General features: G+C 35.1%; 1 protein-coding gene across 6 annotated transcripts in view; it reads right to left on the bottom strand.

Moving 5' to 3' along the window:
• Window positions 1-24,649, bottom strand: part of CEP120 (centrosomal protein 120) — a 53,579-nt gene that overhangs the window by 19,264 nt on the left and 9,666 nt on the right. For 2 of the 6 annotated variants that reach the window (XM_036409681.2, XM_045571885.1), the window contains exons 5-18: window positions 23,951-24,092; window positions 20,863-21,011; window positions 16,438-16,635; window positions 14,536-14,763; window positions 13,372-13,585; window positions 12,152-12,329; window positions 8,439-8,588; window positions 7,578-7,760; window positions 5,502-5,598; window positions 5,252-5,404; window positions 4,708-4,797; window positions 4,489-4,581; window positions 2,837-2,998; window positions 213-335 (exon numbers count right to left, since the gene is read on the bottom strand). In XM_036409681.2, the coding sequence (XP_036265574.1) occupies window positions 213-335; window positions 2,837-2,998; window positions 4,489-4,581; window positions 4,708-4,797; window positions 5,252-5,404; window positions 5,502-5,598; window positions 7,578-7,760; window positions 8,439-8,588; window positions 12,152-12,329; window positions 13,372-13,585; window positions 14,536-14,763; window positions 16,438-16,635; window positions 20,863-21,011; window positions 23,951-24,092 (2,160 nt within the window). The remainder of the gene's footprint in view (window positions 1-212; window positions 336-2,836; window positions 2,999-4,488; window positions 4,582-4,707; window positions 4,798-5,251; window positions 5,405-5,501; window positions 5,599-7,577; window positions 7,761-8,438; window positions 8,589-12,151; window positions 12,330-13,371; window positions 13,586-14,535; window positions 14,764-16,437; window positions 16,636-20,862; window positions 21,012-23,950; window positions 24,093-24,649) is intronic. The other 4 variants (XM_036409682.2, XM_045571886.1, XM_036409683.2 and 1 more) reach the window with 4 other exon arrangements.

Here is a 24,649-nt window from a genome sequence, read left to right on the forward strand (position 1 = left end):
TTAGATTTTGGCCCCTTCTCTGATTGAGTTCGACACCCCTACTCTAGACCATTTAATATGGGCATCTGGTTATACTTTTAATGAAAGACACTAGGACCAGGGAAACATCAGAATACTTTAGTGAAATGTTACAGTGTATATGTAAGTGTCATCACTGACTTCATAAGTTGATCATTAGAACTAGTTAAGTGGGTATAAATTGACATGGGTACCTTTTCCAAGGTGAGAAGGCTTATTTCAGACTGTAGGCGGATTTCTGGTTTGTTGCTTTGCTGATCCTTGAACTGCTGGAACTCTTTTTCCAAAATCTTATACTTATTTTCAGCATCATTAAGCTGTATTTAAAAAAAGTATTACAGCCATTTTAAAAAAATGTCAAGTTAAATATTACAGAATTCAACAATCCCATTTTTTTCTTATTCTAAACATGTTTACAGTACAAAGATCTCTAGTAATCCTAAAAATTTAGTAAATCAGCTGACTGACAATATACAAAAACTTCTTAAGAGTACAGAATTTCTTTTAAAACCTGTATCATGAGACCATTTTTGTTAATTACCTTATAAAAATACTGACACTTAAGATGTTACATGTAAGAAAGATTAGATATAGCCAATTATTATCAATGAAAAGTTTAATTTAAATATAGTATTTATTCTTAAACTTAGATACTATATGAATTTCATAATTCAAACTCTATTACAATTTAAGGTAATTTAAAGATTATTTGACCCAATCCCTTCATAGTAATATTTTTTCCTACCATTCAGGGACATTATCATACACAATTATTACAGTTACAATCAGATTGTAAAGCAATAAGCTATTGGGCATAGTGGGCTTTTTTTCCTTTGCTAAATGGTCCATAAACTACATTGATTTTTTTTGAGTTCTGGTAACTACTATCAATCCTTTCTATCAGTCTAGTTAGAATTATACATATAATACATGTAAGCTGCTTCAAGAGTAAGGGCCTAAGAAGTTTGTTTTCATACAAAGAAAATATAATGTTTACAGTCATGAGCTCAGCAACCTGGGCATCTCAGAAATTTCTGCAGTCCCCCCGGTTCCCGCCCAGATCTTTAGAAAATGTTTTAAGAGTTCCCTGGGTAATTCTAAAATACCAGTTCTTCCCATAAGCTCATTATAGCAGTCTGGGGAAAGGTGGAGACCGAGATTTTTTTTTTTTTTTCAAGAACTCCTCTGGTGATTAACACGTTAGAAGTGTTGGTTCTAGATGGCTGAATCTTCCTGACAAGTGGGAAAAGCATTTGGTGAATCCCATCACCATTGCTTACTTTTACAACTTCATCTTAAATGAGATCTCCATAATAACAATCATATTCATATTTATAGCCACTAAATAATGTGACCTGAACTCCTTTGGAAGTTATTTTTCATGTCAGAATTTACTGAAAACTTTGGAGGCATTCATCATACACATGTAATCTACAATGAAATTTTCAAGAAAGATAAGCTTAATTCTCTCTCTCTTTTTTTTTTTTAGCAAATAATTATTAAGTCCTAATTATTTGATAAAGACTAGTTGGGCTCTAGATATACAGATTACAAATCAAAACAGTTTTATGGAGTTAACAATCTGACACTGATTGACTTATCACACTAATGAAAAGAACAAAACTGCTCTAACATGTCATAAAGAAAAAGAATGAGAGAATAATATCCTATAAAATTATATATAACAAAAACTTAGGGAAATTGTCCCTGCTCCCCAAGTAATTGATGCTTCAGCTGAAAACTGAAAGATGAGTGTAGAATAAGTAGCACACACAGATATCCTATGGTGAACTCAGCATGCCTGAGCACCTGAATGGAGACCAGTGAGGCTGGAGAGTACAGGGCAAAAGTCAGAGAGAAAGGCTGGTTCCAGGCGATTCAGAGGCTTGTAGGGCAAGGTAATTATTCTGAGCAACGAGGTGGCATTGAAAAGTTTTAAGGAGGGTTCATAATTCCCAAGTGTTAAAAATATCACTGATTGCAACAGGAAGAACAGAAATAAAGAACACTTATTGCAAGCATGTCCCACAAGTTTGACATGCCTGACTTTACAGAAAACTCAAGCATGGATGGGAGGATCATACTGGGTTTTAAATGATTTTAGACATCCAATAGAGATATCAAAAAAGCAATTAGATTTATTGATCTAAGTGCAAAAGAAAAGTCTGGGATATAAATGTGAAAGTCCAAGAGGTACAGATTGTCTCCATCCCCATGGACATTAATAAGATTGTATAATACTAAGGAAGTTTTGCACTTGAAGGAGGTCTAACATTTACTAAAAGAAAATAAGCCTGCAAAGGAGCCTAAGGGATGGACAGAAAAGTAAAGGAAAACAAGGACAACGGTGTTGTTGTCAGTAAGTCTGAGTAAGATGAATGAAAAATGCCCACTGAATGTAGTGACCTCTCTGACAACTGGCTGGTTGGAACAATGGGGATGGGTTGTGGGATGTGAGTATAAGGTGAGGAAATGGAGAGCAGAAGAAATGGAGAGCAGAAATTCTCTCACAGAATTTGATTCTTAAATGAATTCAGTCCAATTTTATGAAGTTTATGCATGTTTGCTAAGAGATATATCAGAAAATAATTTTAAGCTGAGAAATTTCTAAAATATAGTACAATTTCATGCAAATAATTGTAAGGGAAGAAAAATTATTCTAATATGGTCCTTAGCTTTGACTTAGGAAGAGGATCCACCTTAAATATTAATCATCCAAATTACTGTGAGTTTTTATAACATTTTAGTGAACTGTATCAATTATTTCTAGATGCAAATAAACTCTTAAGTATAAAGAGATGATAGGTATTCATCCAACCTGTTGCTGAAGTCGGTGTTTGTCCTCTTCCAGCTGCTTGATCTTTAACCTTTCCAGTTCTACTTGGTGAACACAATCTTCCTTGGCCCTACGGATAGAGTTCTGAAGTTCCTGCAGGTTCTGTTCACGTTCTGATTTCAGTTCCCTTTTTTCTCGTTGAAGCTTAAAACAAGTGCATCTTTAAGAGGTTGGCCTATTATGAGCTACATTATACTGTTCAATATTCTATCATCCATATATATAGACAAATGTTCAGAATAGTTACATTATTTTCAGTCATTTAATTCTAATATACATTATTTTCAGTCATTTAATTCTAATATACAAAAATCCATGTATGATCTCTATAAATTCAACTGAAAATGCCCTAATAAACCCATTTTAATATGTAAGCAATTAAACCCAAGTTCCTTTTCTTCTTTCAGAAATGTTTTATTTTCCGCCCATTCACGCAGAAGATAACAGGTTCTAAGTATTAGGAACAAATATACATTTTATTTTATTTAGGTTTAAACATCTAAATCAAATCCCAGATTATGGATAAAGATAAGTTAGGGTGATATGCTGAGAAAATTTTAAGAAACAAATTTGGGTAGGGAAGAAGTATATAAACTTAATGTGGAAGAATTTTTATTATTTTGAAACAACTTTAATTTAAAAAAGTATTTAGGGTAAAATTTAATAGGACCTAACAAAAATATTAACTAAGCCTAGTACTCTTTTGTTTTTGGATCTAATCTCTAATGGGCAAGAATGTAGGCTATTTCAGCGTTTTTCAACCGCTGTTCCGCGGCACACTAGATGTTGCCTGGTGTGCTGTAGGTGCAGACAAGACAAGAATTTTATAATTTTTCACTATTTTGTTTGCTTAATATTTCATAATAAAGTAATTATAAAATACTTTCTTTGTGTTTATTTGATTCCTATTCAAGAGAATTACTTTATATATAGTCAATATAGGCACAGAGTTAAATTTTTTAACATTTTCTAATGGTGGTGGGCCTCGTGATTTTTTTTCATGAAACAAGTGTGCCTTTGCCCAAAAAAGGTTGAAAAACACTGGGCTATTTCCTTCTTACTGAAAAAAAAAAAAAAAAAAAAAAAAAAGATGATTCTAGACCCCTGACTCTATGGTACATTTTTCTCTCTTCTCTAGGTAGGATAACTATCCATTTAAAGTTTAGATAATGGGAAAGTTAACCAAATATCTCCACTATTGCAGAAGTCAATCAAACTGGCTGAATAATAGTTAACCATTTCAAACAATAAGTGCTTTCTATTCCTCATCTTCTAAAACATAAAACATTCTTTACCCAGTTGAAGAATTTTCTCCATAATATCTGGAAGACAATTTCTCTGTGATTTTATATAAATACAAAGAAAAAAGAAATGAAGCCCCGTCTATGTGGCTCAGTGGTTGAAGGTCGACCCATGCACCAAGAGGTAATTGGATTGATTGCAAGTCAGGGCACATGCCTGAGTTTGGGGGGACATGCAGGAGGCAGCTAATTAATTATTCTCATAGATATTTCTATCTCTCCCTCTCCTCTCTTCTCTAAAATCAATAAAAATATTATTTTTAAAAAGGAATGAATGATATTAATCTAACATGGCTTCTGTGAAATAAGGCATTTGATAGACAAATACAGTACCTCTGATTCTGTAATGGCCAGCTGGTGCTCTCTCTTCTCTAAATCAATTAGGGTTTTTTGAAGTTTTCCTTCCAGAAGAGTATATTCAGCCACCTAAAATAATAAAAGCTACCTTATCTTTTTTCCCAAACTCAAAACACACAATTTCAAAAATACATACACAAGACACTATCATTAACTTTATTCCTTCCCCCCTTCAATTTCTATACATGTTACTACCTTTTTCTTTACTAGTGATTCTCTCTCTCGATCCCTTTTCTTCCATTCCTCTGCAAGAGCTTGCATATGAGCTAGTTCTTTCTGTTTTAGCTACAAAAGGAAGAAAAATAAAGTCAGAAAAAAATCCTAAATATTTCAAGTAAATAAATCAGTTGTTTTCAGTTAAAAATTAAATGATCACTGATATGTTTACTTCAGGGGAGTACATGGTAAGCTGGATTTTCCAACTCTCTTGTTTAGAGACTGATAATTCCATGTTGCAGGAGAGTATACTAAATGAGGACCGGAATGAAAAGAAACCTTCAATCTCTGAGCTGTAACCTTCAGTTCTGATTTGCTTAAGATCATAGACAAAGTTGAGGGAATCCTTCTGAGTGGCTTCTGGGTGTTTTTTTATTCTCAATTTTTCTTTACGCATAAGGTATTTTTTATATTCAAAGGGACTGGTAAGGGACCATAGAACATAGTTAAAGCCTAGTATTGAAAAGGAAAAACATACTAAGTAGATAAAAATAGAGGTTTAAAATAACTTGTAAAAGGTAACCTGATTTTCAAAAATGTCTTCTTGCCTCTCTTTCCACATTTCTAGCTCAAGTGCTGCTTTGTATTCTAAGGTTTCACGAGGCTCTGTCTGGACTTCTGAAGGACAAGGTGCGGGAGGAAGAGAAGATGAGTTCTGTTGTACAGCAATTAAACCCTAACATATGAATAAAAAAAATATATTGAAACAAATACACTCACATACATACACATTAGATCCATTTTAAAGAGTAATAACATTCAATGATATTTACCTGAGATGAATCAGAGACAAAAATCTCACGTGTTTTTAATATTCCATAATCTTCTAGAGTCATGGTGTAAGAAAGATTTATTATCCTGTTATTTGACCTACAAATGAAGTCAGAAATATATTGAAACTCATAGAAACATTTTAAATTATTCTTCCTCTTATGTCTCCAACATGATAGCATTGAGTAGACAACATTTCCTACATCTGACATTTGCTACTGAAACTGCAGCAGCTTCTATGGGCTTCAAGACCTTCCATATATATACTTTATTTGATTTGATCACAAACACCCTATTAAATACATACCTATGTTTACTATAAAAGGACCTACAACAGCTATAGATTACTTGGAAAAATTGAAAAGTACAAAATAAGTATTGTACAAAATAAAGGAGAAATTTTAATCTCCCTGCTCGTAACTTATTACTGCTGAAATTTACTTACTTTCCTTCCCGTTTTATGTATATGTAAATACATATGTAATCATGAACATTAGACCATAACCATTTTGTCGATCTTGATATAAATAGGAAAAGACATTTTCTCATGTCATAAACATTAATTCAAAAACGTAACTTTTAATGCCTGTAAAATGTACTAAACCATTTATGTAGTAAAATAAACTTAATTCCCCTATTCTTGACTATATACAGGTTATTCTAAGTTGTTTTTCTACTTTTCCTGGAATGAACACACTTGTACAAAAATATCCTGCTAGATATGAGCATTGCCTCAAGCTAATTTCTGTAAGTAGGATAACTATATTTTTATTGATATGAGTACCTCCCTGTATTAGTAATAATTAAAGTGTTAGAAAAAATAAAACCTTAACAATAAAAAACCCATGGCTTTGTCTGAATCAAATATATCCTACAAACCCTTGATCAAACAAAACTTTAAGAGTTCTAATTGTGAAGGATCCTTTCATTAATCAACTAAAGAAAAAGTGTAATGAAGCACTGCCACATCTGAAGTTTTCACTTGGATAAATTGAAAATTTCTTAATAGTCTACAGAGCAAGGCAATAAAAGTTAACATTTACAACAAACAATTAAAATAACTTCAATAGTAAGGATTTGATTATTTTCACTATATACTATTTATGACAGTGTTAATTTTTAAGAGAGATTTTTCAATAACAGGAGTTGAAACAAAGAATTTTCATTTACCTGGAATATCTGGTTCACTAAAACACCAGTTCCCAGATCTTCCAAGTGAATAAAAATTTTACTAAACCTTCATTCTCTGGAAGTAGCTATTGATGGGGAAGTGTAAGGGAAGAAATTTCAATAAAACTTTTAGATTTCAGCTTTTTACTGAGCCTGATTTCCTTCTACTTTCCTACTATGCTTTAAAAATAAAGGCATGTTGTATAAAATATCAAACTGAATTTAAATTTCTATTGTTAAATTTTTTAAATCATGCATCAAATATATTTGTCTGAAATATGTGAACTCCATTTTTTTCACTGTGACATGAATTTCAGGGCCAAAAACAAAACAAAACAAAAAAACCCCACCACAATTGTCTTTAGAAGTGCAAAGCATTCTCAGACTTCAGCAATAAGGTAAAAGTTAAAATATTTAAGTAGAAAAAGTCATTCCCAATGCAAAATAATGTAAAAATACATTGTAATTTTTACATTAAATTAGGAAAGGCAAGGGTGGGTGGGTAGAAAGTGATAACCCACTTGTATGCATTTATGCATAACCCATGGACACAGACAATAGGGTGGTGAAGGCCTGGGGTGGAGGGAGGGACAGGCTAGGAGTCAATGGGGTAAAAAAGGGAACATATGTAATACTTTTAACAATAAAGCTTTTAAAAAATTGAATTTAAAATTGTCAGTCTACACAGAGGAAAGTAAATATTCACCAGTCTGAGTAAATATTACAGTATATAAGAGCATAGATTCTTAACTTTGTGAGGGTATAATGGGTATCAGAAAGTTAAAGAGCAAACTAGGATATTGTTCCCACAGGTCAAGAAAGATCAGAGAAAAAATGATATGAAAAGATAGTTATAGCTAGTGAAAATTAAAAAGCAAAGCTAAGTTCAATTTTGCAAAATGCATTACCCTTGTGCTGCTATAATAGGCACACTTTCACTGTAAGTTTGACGCCAACACTGTTCACCATTAGAACCTAAAAAGCGAGTTTTTTCTGAAGATAAGATGTTTGAAAGCTGGATTCTGGCGATTCCCAGAAGTAAATCTTTACTCATTTTATCCTTGTGCCATAATTCAATCAGCAATGGAATCCTGAGGAAGAGAGAAACAAGTAACCATACCTTTCAACTTTGAACAAAGTCTTTTTTGGACTAAAATCTTTGGATTTCCTTAATGTAGTCAAAGATGTGTTTGTTACTGGAATGTAAATGCTCAATACCATACATAACAAACAAAAAATTTGATTACATCTTCTATACCTTTCTATCCAATAAAGAAACCCTTCAAACCCTACTAGTCCCACAAATAAATTTTAATTATCCTTCATTCTTCCTTTTAAAATATAAAATTTAAATACAGATACTCTGAGCACGTAAAGTGACACTTCACAGAACTCATTTTCCTTATATTTCAAGTAGTTGAACCAATACCTCAATTTCATATAAATGAAAAAATAGAAATAAAACAATATACTACAGTCATTCTGTGAATCAACAATAAAAACGAACAAAACTACTTTTCAAAGTTCCTTCATTACTTACATTGTTTTAACAAAGTTCTAATATCTAAGCAAGTAAGATAAAACTTTGAGGCGGAAGCACAAATGTCACAGACTTTATTATTAGTATATTTGTTTCTATAATAGATTCTCAAATGCATAAACTGCTATGGATTTAAACCTATAGGAATTCCTCTTGCTTATAAGATACAAAATTTTAAGAACTGACTTGAGAAGATAATGTCATACACACAGTGTAGTGCATACATTACCTTAAGAAGGTATCTTGCAGCTGATGAGGCATAGTTGCGAAATCAAATGAACAGTAAGATTGGGGAAGAAAAACTTCCATGTTTTTCCGAACTTCAACAGGAGGATTAGTCATAATAGGAGCTGCACTTCCAAAAAATGGATATGAGTACCTAGAATTTCAGAATAACAAAATCTTAGATAAAATTACTGATAAAATTAATAGTATATTAAAATATAATATGGTTATGGGCAAACAGAATTTTTAAATAGATAAATGATACAAGCACATTATAGTTTTACTCTTATCACCGACTTTAAAAATTATACAAATGTTTTCAGTGTGGATATGAAAATTATAGAAGTTATAGAGCAAATGCATTAATAGCACAGAACTATTTCCCAAGTTGCTTTACAGATAATTTCTTAATGAGGCTCTGGGGGAGAAAGAGAATTCTAGTATTTTGAAGGCAATGACAAAAATAAGGGAGAGAGTCACTTTGAAGCACTCCAAATAAGACTCCATTAAACAAACACTGGGTTCCCATTAAGAGCTCCTTGAAGACTCCAGTCCTATCTTTTCATCTTTACACTCCCAGGAACAAATAAGCAGTTTCCACCACACAGTAAATATTCAAAAGATGTTTGATAAATTTAATTTCTAAACTTATTTTCCTTTATAGAATAATGTCTTCATCTTTTATGAGCTAAAGAGCCCTTAGTCAACTCCAAAAGGGTGCATTTTCGGTACACTGTCATTCAACAGAGAATCAAGGATGAAAGCAATTCAGATATGTGAATCAAAGAGTGACATAACGTTATTTCTTCTTTCCATTATAAAAACCACACCAGATTAAATGAAAGAATGCCTGACTACTGCTAAACTTTTTTTTATATTTAAAGCCAAATATAAAGATACTAGAGGCCTGGTGCACAGATTCATGAACCAGTGGGGTCCCTCAGCCTGGCCTGGAGGATCGGCTAACACCGGCAGTCCTACATTCCCTGAGAGATGTAGTAGTGAGCGAAGTGTCAGGAAAAGCCCGAGACTAGGCTTGGCATTGCGCTGCTTCCACTCACCCTGGCCCTGCTGCAGCCACCGCGTGGTAGGCTCACTGCCATTCCACTGCGATCTGTGCCCTGTGCCCGTCCTAAGGTGATACCCATGTGTCCGTGACCGAGAAACAGATGGGAGTTTGCACCCAGTCAATCCCAATCCTGGTCTGGATGCAGGAGGAGCATGCAGGGGGAGTGACTGCAGGAAGCTCGTGCTGCTGCAGCGGCAGTGGCACTCACTAGCCATGAGCCTGGCCTCTGGCGCCTATTGGTCAGCTGAGCAGCGTTCCCACTTTGGAAGAACACTGACCACCAGGGAACAGCTCCTGCATTGAGCATCTGCCCCCTGGTGGTCAGTGCACATCATAGCAAGTGGTCAAGTGATCAAGCAGTTGCTTAGGCTTTTATATAATATATATAGATTATAATGCTCACTTAAATTTCATGTTATATCTTATTATCCATTATGAAAACTGGAATTTTAACCCACTAGTAAAAATTGCTTTCCTTTTTAAGAAGAATCCTTTGCATTCATTCAATGCCAATATGATTATGCATTGTAATTGGGACATATCAGAAATCCCTAGAAATCAAACCTCTACCACCCTGCTACATGTTGTGATGAAAAAAGAAAAAACAAAGCAAACACAAATTTTTTCAAATACCAGTGCTACCTCACAAATTCCATTACATACTACTAATTATAATTGTTATTCATACCAGAGCATAACAATTTCAATGCAGAGAATAACATACAATTTATCAGAGAAGGTTAAACAATCAGCATTTTTAATAACTTAAAATGAACCAAAGACAGAACCAATTGTCTTTTTGAATTTTATTTTAAACTAAAGCTGGCATACAACATTATATTAGTTCAGGTATGTATATTAGTCCTATCAACAAGTGAATTCTACACAGAGTGCTGGGCGGATCACACTTATTTCCTTGGTTTAGAATATTCTTCCCCTTTTCTTTGCTAAGTGACTATTAGCCACCCTCACATACTGATTTATTGCTAAACTGTCCTTTACTAGGTTGAATTCATACATACAGTATAATGTATGTATACAGACAGACAAACATGCAGTGTAGTGTACCCCTAAACCAGGCACACTTCTGGCATAGTGCTGGCACTTCATAACTAAATAAATAGCCCTCTGGCAAAATGAAATACAAAAGCTAATATCAGTACTTTCTTAGGCTTCCCCTCCACAGCATCTCATTTTATTTTTTTATTTTTTAAATTATTTTTTAAAATATATGTTATTGATCTTTTACAGAGAGGAAGAGAGAGGGAAAGTTAGAAACATTGATCAGCTGCCTCCTGCACACCCCCTACTGGGGATGTGCCTACAACCAAGGTACACGCCCGTGTCCAGAATCGAACCTGGGACCTTTCAATCCACAGGATGATGCTCTATTCACTGAGCCAAACCGGTTTTGGCGACAGTATCTCATTTTAGATCATCCCTGTTTCTCTTCTCCTACCACAGTCCTCTGTAGGTATTCTGAGATCAGATTCCCTCTAGCGGCAGCAGAGATATCTCAGTTAAAGGAGTAAGGACAAAAAACTGAGATAAAGAGTAAGTAATTCTATTTGTAAAACTAATTTAAGAGATGTTATACAAACTCTGAGAATAGTTATGGCTGTGAGATAAAAGCTTTTTTTAACCTTCAATTTTCAAATAAAAACAATACTTTAGCAAAGACTCAGCCTCTAACATGGTAAAATAAAATGCACAAGTTAAGCTGCAATAAAAGATTTCCATTCTATGAATTCACCATCACACTACACGCTGGGTCCCTTTAATTCTGTCCATTATTCACACCAAAGCTCAGAGGATTTTGGAAACAACTTCATGAGAAATCAGAGGTGAAAAATTACATGCAAATATGAGTTGAATTATGCATCTGAAAAGCAGGTCTGCTTCAAGTAGTAGCAGGAAGCAATGTGCAGTTGCTGATTTCCTGGGAATGGTAATCCAAGGAGACAGAAAGACTTCCTCACTTTAATCTCAGAAAGACCAACACCTTTATTACAAATGCCACTGCTTGCTCCAAAAAAAATGTATGAGAAGAAATTACTCCAAACTAAAACACAGTATTGCATATTTAATTTATATCTTAGCTACAACATTCTATGAAAATGTAATATTACTAAAAACAAACTACTGTATAAAGCCATTTAACTGACCAAAATGTATATTTTCAATTTTTTATATTGAAGAGTGTGGACACATTCCACTTACAGTTCACAAAGTATGGTCTTTAGAGTCACAGCTTTAAAATATAGTTTTGGGGAATACAACCTCACATTATGATACAGTTTTTACAGAAAAATCAGGTGCCTTCCATTATTTTGATCTGTGGCACTATTTCTAGGAACAACACACTTTAAGTTCAAGAGTCACTGTATTTTAATAGAACCATTAATAAATTATTATATATGCTTTCAATTATGACACTAGCATAGTAAAGACTGTTGCCTCTCACACCACCAATGCCAGACTGGTTTAACTCTGAAGTCACTGGGACACAGCCTTACCCACTTCTAATACTCTGATTCAACAAACGTTATAACTTCTCTGGTGGCATTTCTTTCTCTGCAACTTGCCCATTAGAGAAAAGGCATTTCTCCTTGGAAAATACTTTGAAACCAAACTAAATCAAATCATACCTTAAAATACAGTTGATTGGAAAACCAACTTCCAAGTCATGGATACTCCGTAGGTCTATCGAAAAGCAAAAATGGTGTGACGTGGCTGGAACAGCAATCTTCTGTCCTGAAGCTGTTTCCGGAGCGCTGGATGCCGTCACCGGCTGGGCCGGCAAAGCGGGTACAGAAGAACTGATGGCTAAAATAAAGGTAAAAATGTTTGGTTTGGTTTTAAATTCCATTTGCTAACACTTTCTCTTAAGTTATCTAAATAATTTAAAGATATCTCCTGACCCTCATGTAAGGAACTTGACTATTTGGTTTTATAAACATAGGAATTGAGGCATGAGTGACTTGTCCAAATTATGCAAGCTTTAATTCCCACTGTAGAACTGTGTAGGAAAAAGAGCTTCCTCTTTATGTGCATTGCAACATAAAAGCATGCAGCACCAGTGCGATTATGTATGCCAACAGCCTGACAGGCATTACCTTATTTCCAGGAGGCAGCTGAACAGAACTTAGCATTTAAAGGGTTTGTTTTTGAGACTCAGTGCAAATATAATTACAATACTTTTTAAAGTAGTTTTAGTTATTTTAGGTACATATGACATAGTCTAACAAAGATCTAAGACTTGAAAAAACAGAGCGATCTAGTTTACTCCTGTTATAGGCCAGAAGTGTTTTAATGAGTGGCCCAAGTTGTACAGTTGCTCAGTGACAGAGCTACAACTCACTCGCAAATTTCTAACTCATAATCCAGCACTACTTTACTTACTTACACTACTAAGCATGATTGTGGATCTTTATGTAATGGGTGGAAAATTTTTATAAAGCCAGGTAAATATGTTTTCTTAGGCTCTCTCTTAACTGTTAGGATAAAAAATTATTATTACAAAGTTACTTTAAGAAACAATAACTCTTTCCTCTAAAACCCAAATGCATTCAAGATATTTGAGAATTTACTAGTTAAAACTATTTGAAAGAACTATATTCTTTTCTTTCTTTTGAACAGGCTACTATTTCTAGTGCAAAAGTGAAAGAAAAATTTTCTTACCTTTTTGCAAATTCTATAGTGAAGTTAAATAAATTACAATTACTTTTAATTGAATTTTTTTACATTGCCACACATTATTCGTTCTTTAAAAAAGTCAGTTTTTATTTAGATCCCTTGAAAAGTCTGAATCATTTATTAATCGGCTACAAAATCTATATTTAATAGGTCTGTAAAAAAAGAATCTTACCCTTTGGGATTGGTTTTGTGTCCTTATCATACTGTAAGCTTTCCACTTCACTTTCTGTTGCATCTTCTTTTGTTGGAGGTGACTGGTTGTGAGGCATAACAGGGGACACACTTGGTGACTTTGGCTCAGTAAGTTTCTCCTTTATGGGAGTTAAAACTCTCTTCTTTGAATGCTGTGGCTCATGTTCATTCTGGGTCTTTAATTCAATTAAAGACTAAAAACAATTTTTAAATAAAGTATAATTTGCAAAGAACTTTCCTTCATAATTAAGCAAAAATGATGTTGTTTTTTAAAAATATAAGCTTCCTTTCCCAGTCGGGATATTCCTAGTCTATTTTTCTTCATAATTTGCAAATATCCTTATAGCATCTAGGACCAGAAAAAGGAAGATGAACAGGAAGGAAATATATCCAGAGCTAAGAACCAAAATGCATACTAATGGATAAGAGGAATACTGGATAAAAGTAGTCAGACATAGGTGTCCCTGAGAATGGTTATTTCTACTAAGGCCTAAATTCCTTCAAAAAACACACATCAATGTCTTCTAGGATTTTCTTCCTCTCCTTTGTCTACTTCTCTCTCTCTCTCACTAAATAAATATATATTAAGCTTTCACTTCAGTTTTTCAATCTTTAATTCATAAACTATATAAAGATAAATTCTTTAAAAGAACAGGATTCTAAACTTGGTTGGGGGATATATACACTAAAAAAAATCATGTATGTTCAAATAAATGCCCATCTCTGTTGCCTAAAGAAGAGTATAGGAACTATAAACCCCAATTGATCAAGAACATTATCTTAGCTCAGATGAATCAACCCAAATAAATACCATTAACACAGATTTCCAGAAAATGTTCTCTTTTTCTGAGTTCCTTTTCTGCCATAGTCATTGACTATGAGTTGGGGGCAGAGGAATGGTTTCCACTTCATAATTATACTATACCCAAAGGCTCTGGATACAGTCACTATACCACAGCAGGGGAAGCAACAATGCTTTTCAGAAATGTCTTTTCCGAGAGGACCTATCATAAAATGTAGGCTACCGATTAAGAGTAATAAACACTTCCTTAATGCTGCGTAACTCTTCTGAAGTTCAACTTGTGTGAAGAATCCTAAGTGAAACTGGAGAAGCTGCTGTAGGGGAAGGAGGGTCACTACTTGCCTTTGCATCTATGCCTTCTCTCTGCAGAGCCACAGACACTCCCACAGTTGGGGCCAGCTCCACAGGAATAGGTGCAAGCTTTTGTTTGGCTCGGTTTGGAGGGTCAAGGGTAAAAGCACCCTCAACTGTGACTGGGCGCTGGTTGATTTCTGTACTACCCTTTTTCAATAATCCTGTTAAAGGTATTTCTGTACTTCCAAGTGACTGGTCTCCACAGCAGAGATGGATCTAATATGAAAGGGAAAATCAAGACAGAGTTTTATGTTTTCTTCTTTCTCCTAAAATACAAACTTAAAAAGTTATAAAAATTAACAAAAACTTAACTTTCACAGAAGGCAAGTATAATGCAGGTCATCTTACTAACCTGCAGCAACTAAGTAATCTATTTCTATGCGATTGTTAAAACTACTGATCAGGCACACAGTTTACCAAGAACTCAGTAATAAAACTACTACTTCCTTTTCATTTTTTTCTTTCAGTGCTATACACATGTGATACAACCTTTTCTTTTTTTTCTGTCTCTTTGATGAACTATGGTAACTTTAATATTTTATTATGCTATATACATATGCAAATTGTATTATGTGTACATGAATTTAAATAAAAAATAAATACCTCAACATTTTTTTCTATTTCCATTTAAACACAGCTCTAAAAAATAAGTTAGCAGATCCAGTCATATTTGGAAATTAAAGAACCTCAAATAATTTTGTTTCATTCACCCATAAAATACCTGGAGTGTTTCTTTTTCTCTTTTCTTGCTCTTCAGACTTTATTTATTGATTAGCTATAAGTGGTTATTAGTGATTAACAGTACATTTCATCCAGGGATATTGTGAAAGACAATATCCCTGGATGAAATGTACTGTTAATCACTAATAACCACTTATAGCTAATCAGAACTTCAGCATTACCACCTTTTGCAACAACAACAAAAAGGCAATTTCAGATGCATTTATATAACTATATTCTTTTCCCTTACTATATCAAAGCATTGGCAAACTTACCATTCATATGAACAATAAGCAATCACAGCACAAAAATATTTCTAGTTCTAATATTAGAAATTACCTGAAACTTAGACTTAATGTGATGATTTTAATGGGCTGGAAAGAATGAATTTTAATGACTTCACTGTCCATAAAAATCAGACTAACAAGTCAGGACTTTAGATAAGTATTGATATGTTAGATATACAATAAAATTAAATGTGCTTTTCCCTGCATTTTATTATTTCATAAAGTCTTCAGCTTTCTAAATATCTTGGCTTTAGCAGAACAACCTCTAAAATTTAGTTCTACTAAAATTCCTTATTGTCTCTTTTCACTTCCCACCCTAAACACACGCCTGATCACTTTACTATAAAAAAATGACTAACCCTAAAGATGACCACCCCATGTCAGGCTGATTTAAAGCAATTGTAATAAAAATAAAACAGTAGTTTTCACTAGGTAAGGTTCAGTTTTAGAGTCTACTTTGAAATTCGTTTTAAAAAAATATTCAATTCAGAGGCAGATTTTAAAAAAATTGTATTATCTCTTTGCTTTTGATAGCAATAGGAATATAAATTCTGAACTCTAAAGTGGAATCTGTTTGCCTATGGCTACCACCTCCATAGTAACAGAACCTTCACTATGCTCACAGCATTAGGCTCCAGGTATAATTTTTTATTATAAAAGACTGATAATTGACACAATTTTTTTTTACAATAACTAGGAAAGAAGTACATCTCTTAAAATTCTGAAGTAACTACTATGCTACGACTTTAGTCAGGATAATTACTAAAAAGTTTAAAGATGTGGCAGAAAAATGACCTTTACCACTGAAATAATATGATTTAAGTACCTCTCTAATGCTTAAAAAATTCATCTCTAATAAAAAACAATTTTCTGCAGTACATACCTGTAGTTTAGATTGAAAAGCCAGGTAAACACGAAGAATTTCTACACTGCTTCGTATTCGAACAGATGCTCTCTCTGGCTCAAAGTTTGGATTGATCAAATCATTGAAGGGTTCATTCGTAACATCATTTCCCAGTAAAGAATAGTAAAAGAAAAACTCGGGCTGTCTTTCTGGAAGTTTCATAGTACATGGAATTAACTAAACATTTAAGAAAAGAAGAGGATTACTTCTTAAACCACCAAACATGCACAATAGTCTGAAGAACTCCAAAAATATTTGCAAAAATGTTACTGCTTTTTTAAAATTTCATGTATTAAATCAATCACTCAAAGTGTGTAAATCTCTGAAAAAATACATCCAAATTATTAGTTTACTTAATTTTGAGAAGTTTATCTGAGAAAAGAACAGAGACAAAAATAATTTTATAGATTTATATTGTCTTACATTTCATTAAACTGATCTGTGAATACATCAAAGTTCTTTTAGAAGAAAATGAATGTTTTAAATTAAGCTTTCCTTATTTGCACATACCCTATTTCATCTTTTCCTTACTTTGTCATCCTCTTCATAAATGAGAGGATGTTTTAAAAAAAATCTTAATACAGGCTATTCAATATAACACCTTGTCTAGGCTTTTCATTAAATAAATAAATAAATAAATAAAGCTTTTTAGCTACTGTATAAAAATTTAGAGACCTATAAATTAACAAATGCCAATGGATGCCTTCTGCATTAGGAGTGTTCTCAAAGTTGGTAGTTTCATGGATACATAGGATGAATAAATAGGATTTTTGTCTCATAAAATATCTATCAGACCTTTAATTGTTCACTAGAACATTGTTAAAAATAACAATAAACTACAAACAATTGATTATTAGGTGATGGCTTAAAAGTGTTATAGCTAAATGATGATACAGTAACATGAAATATACTGTTAAGTATAAAAAAGTTATAGGACAGTTTGGACAGTTTATATGAAAGTACTATAACCACTTAGATTAAAATAGATTAAAATGAATAAGATTTAAGTCACATAGTGAGCACATAGTAAATATTCAATAGTTATTTATTATTTTTTAATTATATACTAGAGGCCCGGTGCACGAAATTCGTGCACAAGTAGGGTCCCTAGGCCTGGCTGGCAATCAGGGCTGATCAGGGCCTTCCTTCTCTGGCTGTCAGGTGCCAGCCAGGACCTTCCTTCATTCCTTGTCACCTCCAGTGGTCAGCACATTTCATAGTGAGCAATTGGTCTCCTGGTCAAACTTGACAATTTGCATATTAGATAAAGCATAAAGTAATATAGGTGGTCAAGAGGGCAGAATAAGTAAACCTATTGCTCACCTCCTCCCATGACCACATCAAAATTATAGAATAACCATCACTAAAAACCACCCAGGGAGTAGCTGAACAGAATTCCTATAACTAAGGATAAAAAGACTGGTGGGAGGGGAACAGGTTGTGAAATAGGCAGGTCCCAAACCTACAGGGGGGCAATTCAGAATCAGGAGGAATATCTCAGCTGCAGAAGTCTCCAACAAGGAGCAAAAGGTCCCAGCCTTTCACCAGGTTCCCAAGCCCAGGACACCAGTGCTGGGAAGAGAACTTGCTATAATACCTGACTGTGAAAACCAGAGGGAACTGAGTCTGAGAAAGACAATGGGTTGCTTGAGACCTAGGAGCTGCAGGTCTTAAAAGGTCCAGGCCAGACTGACTTTGAAACTCACTTGCTCTGAGCTCCAGCACAGGGGAAGCAGCTCAAACATCATTAGGGGAATACAGGGAGGAAATAAATGTCTGGCTTCAGGGTCAGCCTTCACCCCTCCCTGGTGATGCCCCTAGATCCCACCCCACTCCCAGGCCTAGTCCAAAACACTTTTAGCAGCTTTTCCACACCAGATGCTTGCCTCACTTCACACTGGACTTTCCTGAAACCTCTCAGAGGTCCAACAACTCCAAACAAGCAGCAGCTGGCCTTAGCATGCCCTGTACCTCCACCTAAGTGTCCCCGAGCCCAGCACTAGTGGCAGCCAACCTCGTTCATGGCATAACCTCTCCCAGGAGCCTACAAGCCTAACAGAAGTGGCAATCAACTGCATATCAAGTTGTAGCTGCTAACAAGGGATGTGGCCTGGGATCAGGCACAGGTCAGTGGCTGACCCTGGCTTGCATCAGAGCCCTCCAATGAAACCTCAGAACCAACACACCCAGCACCACTGAACCAGCTCCACAAACAACAAACACAGAGGGCGGACTTTGTTCCACCACGATCCTACTAAAGCAAATTCTCCTTCCTCTCTCTCTCTCTCTCTCTCTCTCTCTCTCTCTCTCTCTCTCTATCTCTATCTCTCTCTCCCCCTCTCCCCCCCCTCTCTTCCTCTCTCTCTCTCTCTTCTCTCTCCTTCCTCCCTCCTTCCCACTCTCTAAAAATCAATGGAAAAATATCCTTGGGTGAGGATTAACAGAAATAAAGAAAGGATAGTGTACAAGAAGACAGCAAGGGAATGAAAACCCATTTGAATAAATTAATGACAGAAATCTTCCCCTACCTGGTGAAAGACATAGAACTTACAAGTCCAGGAAGTATAGAGAACCTCAAACAAGAGAAATCTAAAGAGGCCCATACCAAGACACATCATAATTAAAATGCCAAGGGTTAAAAACAAAGAGAATCTTAAAAGCAGCAAGAGAAGAACTGTTAGTTACCTACAAGGGAGCATCCATATGACTATCAGCTGATTTCTCAACAGATAGTTGGCAGACTAGAGGGAATGGCAAGAAATATTCTAAGTGATGAATAGTAAAGACCTACAACCAAGATTACTCTACTCAGCAAAGCTATCATTTAGAAATGAAGGTCAGATAAAGATCTTCATAGACAAGAAAAAGCTAAAGGGGTTCATCACCAATCTTTTAAAGAGTATTTTTTAAGAGGAAGAAGAAAAAAGAGATAAAAAATAAATAAAATGGCCATAAATACATATCTTTCAACAATTCAATATAAAAGTAAATGAACAAGGAATCTAATGAACAAAATAAACTGATAAATAAAATAGAACCAAAATGTAACAGATTGAAGAAACTCAGAGGGAAGAGCAGGAAGAGATTAACCAAAGAACATATATGCATTACCTATGGACATGGACAATAGGGTGGGGTGGCAAATGGGTGGAGGGAGACAATTGGGGGGGGACAGTTATAATACTTGCAACAATAAAGATTTTAAAATATAAATTAAGAATAAAGGAACTATTTAAAATATTTTACAAGAATATTTAACAACACAGTAAAAATACAGTAAACTTATTATCTAATGTGTGTTCTGATGTGTTTAATGAAACGAGAGTGGACTTGGCTTTTCACAAACCAGAGTAGTATATTGTTCTCAGGTAATCCACAAGCACAAATTGAACAAATTACTCTCAGGGAAAAAATTATTTTTGGAGAAAGGACAAAAGCACAAAGTGTCAATGAGAAAAATAAAAGTATCAAATTAGGAGAAAACGAGTAAAGCTCTTAAAATAAAAGTGCTTTTTAAAGTGGGCTTGAATTGTGTGACTAAGTTAAACATATTTCCTCAAAAAAATCTTTACCTGATAAATCTTACAAGTGAGATAAATATGTGGTCACTAACTCATTTCACTTGTAAATCTGAACTATGTGGGAATTTTACAATTCTAAGAAAGTGAGGAATCTAATAAAAAGTTCAGTCATAAGCAGTATTCTCTACTAGAGGCCTGGTGCACAAAATTCATGCATGGGTAGGGTCCCTAGGCCTGGCTGGTGATCAGGGCCAATCAGGGCCTTCCTTTGTTCCGCACCACCCCCTAGTGGTTAGCGAACATCATAGCAAGTGACCAAACTCACTGTCTTCTGGTCAAACTCCTGAGGGGACACTTTGCATATTAGCCATTTATATACATATTAGAGTTTTGAAAATATTAATTTCTTTCAGCTGCTCTAGGCCAACATAATTTCAAAAAACAATGGGCTTAATCCTGAGGACAATGTATGGAATAACAGAATTTCATGTTGAACCATTTGGGGAAGAGGCAATCTGCCATGGGCCCCAAGCACCCCTGCACATTTTTTCTGACTGTGCCAAGACTGCAAGTCCCTGACCATCCTCACCCATTTCCTAGGGCTGCTTATGCAGCAAGTACTTGAGCTAAGGTAACATGTCTTTCGGACAAAGAACAGGACTGCAAACAATAAAAGTGGTGCGTTCTCCAAGTTCTATGTCCCTCAGCTGTGATGCAAACTGTATTCACAGAGCAACCTGGGCCCCTGTGTCCCCTCTGTGGGACTGAAGAAAACATACCGATATTCAGGTTGCTTGCTGTACTACATCCAAGAAACACTAACAGGCTAATCTGTAAATACCAGACCCAACAATTATTAAGCTATGACTAAAAAAAGTGTCACCTGCTCCAACTGGGTGGCAAATGCTATGGTCACTGACATAAGGAAGAAGTCAGTGCAAGATTCTGCCGGTCCGATCTGATGGTAGCCTCCTTCCTCATTCAGGACGGCCACAATGTCCTTGGGGTCAAGTCCAGGCAGGCTAGCAGGTACTTCATGTAGAAAAACACAATTAAATTACATTGTAGTTTGCCATAAACCATTAAAAGATTCTGAAAGCTGATTATACTGTTTCATTTGTTTCCTAGTTTTCTGAAAACACTTCATATCTCAGTAAGGTTTCCATTGATTTTTAAGTATAACCACGATTTTCTTTCTGCACATAAAAGTCATATTTTTTAAATAAGGCAACCTTTTCTTTAAAATACATTTTTATTGATTTCAGAGAGGAAGGAAGAGGGAGAGAGAGAGATAGAAACATCAATGATGAGAGAATCATTGATTGGCTACCTCTTGTACGTCCCACACAGAGGATCGAGCCCATAGCCCAGGTATGTGCCCCCAACCAAAATCAAACTTGGGACCCTTCAGTCTGCAGGCCGATGCTCCATCCACTGAACCAAACCAGCTAGGGCAAGACAGCCTTTTTAAAACTCCAATTTAATAATCCACACAGAAAAGGCATTGCAAAATTTGGCTAAAAAGAGAAAGGTGACTGAATAGAGAATGAGAGAATGAAAAAGTATTCTGAGCAGAAGGAGCAGTGTGTACACTTAGAAGCAAGAGAAAGCATGTGGTTACAGACTGATGTGCTGTAGGACTGACATGAAAGAGGTGGGGCTGGAGGGATACATAGAGGCCATATGCAGAGAGGATACAGAGTTAGAAACTCTCTATCCTCTCTGTAATCAATAAAATATATTTTAAAAAAATAAAAGTGGGCAAAAGACCTGAAGAGACACCTCATCAAAATATACAGATGGCAAATATGAAGAAATATCATACGAAAAGATATTAACACCATGTATCGTTACAGAATTACAAAGTTAAACAATGAAATACCACTATCCATCTATGGCCAAAATTCAAAACACCAACAACACAAAATGCTGGCATGGATGTGTATCAATAGAAACTCTTATCATTCATTGCCCGTGGGAATGCAAAATGGTACATTCACTTTGGGAGATAGTTTGGCAATTTTTTATAAAACTAAACACATTTGCCGTGGCTCAGTTGGTTGGAGCCTTGTCCCCTACACCAAAAGGTGGCTGGTTTAATTTCTGGTCAGGACACATACCTACCTTGTTTCCCCGAAAATAAGACAGTGTCTTATATTAATTTTTGTTCCCAAAGATGCGCTAGGTCTTATTTTTAGGGGATGTCTTATTTTTCCATGAGCTAGGTCTTATTTTCGAAGGATGTCTTATTTTCGGGGAAACACGGTAGGTTGCAGTTTGATCACCGGTTGGGGTGCTTACAGGAGGCAACCAATCACTGTTTCTCCCTCACAATGATGTTTCTCTTTCCATTCCTCCCTCCCTAAAAACCAATAAAAACATATCCTCGGGTGAGGATTATTTTAAAAATACTCTAACCATATGATTTAGTAATCATATTCAATGGTATTTATCCAAATGAAATGAAAACTTATATCCACATAAAAACCTTCACCTGATTTCTCAAGGGAATGGCATGAAGTACTCAAGGTAATGGAAAGCAAGAATCTGAAAGCAAGATTACTCTCAGCAAGGCTATCATTCAAAATAGACAGTTAAATAAAAAGCTTCCCAACCGGGACCGGTTTGGCTCAGTGGATAGAGCGTCGGCCTGCGGACTGAAAGGTCCCGGGTTCCATTCTGGGCAAGGGCATGTACCTTGGTTGCGGGCACATCCCCAGTGGGGGGTGTGCAAGAGGCAGCTGATCTATGATTCTCTCTCATCGATGTTTCTGACTCTATCCCTCTCTCTTCCTCTCTGTGAAAAATCAATAAAATAAATTAATTTAAAAAAAAAAAAAGCTTCCAAGACAAAAAAAAGCTAAAGGAGTTCATCACTACCAAGCCAGCATTACAAGAAATACTAAAGGGATTGCTGAGAAGAGAGAGCGAAACCTAGCCATACAGAATTACAATGGCTATAAATAAGTAACTCTCAATAATAATTCTAAATGTAAATGGATTACATGCTCCAATCAAAAGGCGTACCGCAGCTGAATGGATATTCCTAATTGCCAAAACTTGGTCCAGTGAGTGGATAAAGAAACTGTGGTACATCCAGATAATGCAATATTATTCAGTGCTAAAAATAAGTGAGCTATCAAGGCATGAATAGACCTGAAAGAACCTTAAATGCATATTACTAAGTGAAAGAGTACAATCTGAAAAGGCTAATACAGTATAATTAACAATGTGACACTATGGAGATAAAAAAAATATCAGTGGTTGAGGGTAGGTAGTGATGAACAAGCAGAGCAAGAGGATTTTTAGAGCATTGAAACTATTCTATTAAGATACTATAACCTATACTATGTCATTACACATCTGTCAAAACATATAGAATGTACAAAACCAAGAATAAACCTTAGTATAAACTATGAACTTTGGACAATAATGAAGTGTCAATGTAGATTCATTAATTGTAATGAATGTACCACTCTGGTGAGGGATGTTGATAATGTGGGAGGTGTATTTGTGTGAGGACAGGGTTATATGGGAACACTCTATACTTTGCAATTTTTCTGTGAACCTAAAACTGTTCTAAAAAATATAATTTAGTAATTAAAAAACAAATGAAAGTTTTGTTAAACTATAGTTGATAGAGAAGAGCATAATTATTTTTGGCTTTCCTGCATTCATCCTAGGAAGAAAATTTCCCAAGCAATTTTTAAAAACATTGCAAAATTTTACTTTGTTCAGTTATGAATCAAATAAAAATTAAAAAAAGAAAATCTTTCCTAATTTCTAAGCCTTCCTAAAACAAGAGCTAAGAGCAGCAACAGCTGCTTGTGTAACAATGCCACAACATTTGCCTGACAGACTAGAGTAAAATCAGTTGACATTCCTGCACATATCTTCCTACACATCCCCCCCCACCCTTCCTAAAGCTCTAATCCACAGATGCGAATGCTCCTTAGAGATGATGCACAAACCTTTTCCTTCTCGAGGGGGAGCTCCTTTGGCCTTAAAACTATCCACTGGCGCCTTTGAATCTGTTTCCAAAGCAATGCTTATCTGTATCTCAGACTTGAACCTGGGGTATTTATTGCTCAGCAACTGGTACCATTTTGGTGCCTGGAGAATAATAGCAAAACAAAACAACAAAAAACCATAATAGTTAATAGGGAATAAGCAGTAGTGGGAAATATTCTATAAGGTTCTAAATAGATTTCCTGTCATTTCTCAGTACTTCCTCCTCTATTAAAATATTTTTTTCCACATTTTCCTCAAAAGAAATTAATCCTGCTTATGAGGCTAACAGAATTTCCTCTTGAAGTAAAAGTTTAGGGTGTCTTTCTTGCTCCTATTCCTATGCTTCAACAGGTAATATGTTAAAGAAGACAAATATATTTCTTTCTATCTTTACTCCTATGTACCCAGAGTAACCTCAGAAATTCTAGTACCAAAACCAGCCTTCAAAACTTCATGGCCCAGGACCACGTGTATACGAGTGCAGGAACCACTGGTCAGCAGGGCACCACCTCCATACCTAGAAACAGCATTCTTGCTCTGACCACTGTTCTATCAAGGCAAGGTCTGGTGCTTACACTGATCAAAACCAAAAAATGCTGTTTTGGTTCAGTAAGTTGTTTGTAAGCAAAATAGGATTAACTAGGCCACAGATTTTTAAA

Source organism: Pipistrellus kuhlii, unplaced genomic scaffold, assembly GCF_014108245.1.
Source record: "Pipistrellus kuhlii isolate mPipKuh1 unplaced genomic scaffold, mPipKuh1.p scaffold_m20_p_4, whole genome shotgun sequence".
Lineage (NCBI taxonomy): Eukaryota > Metazoa > Chordata > Mammalia > Chiroptera > Vespertilionidae > Pipistrellus > Pipistrellus kuhlii.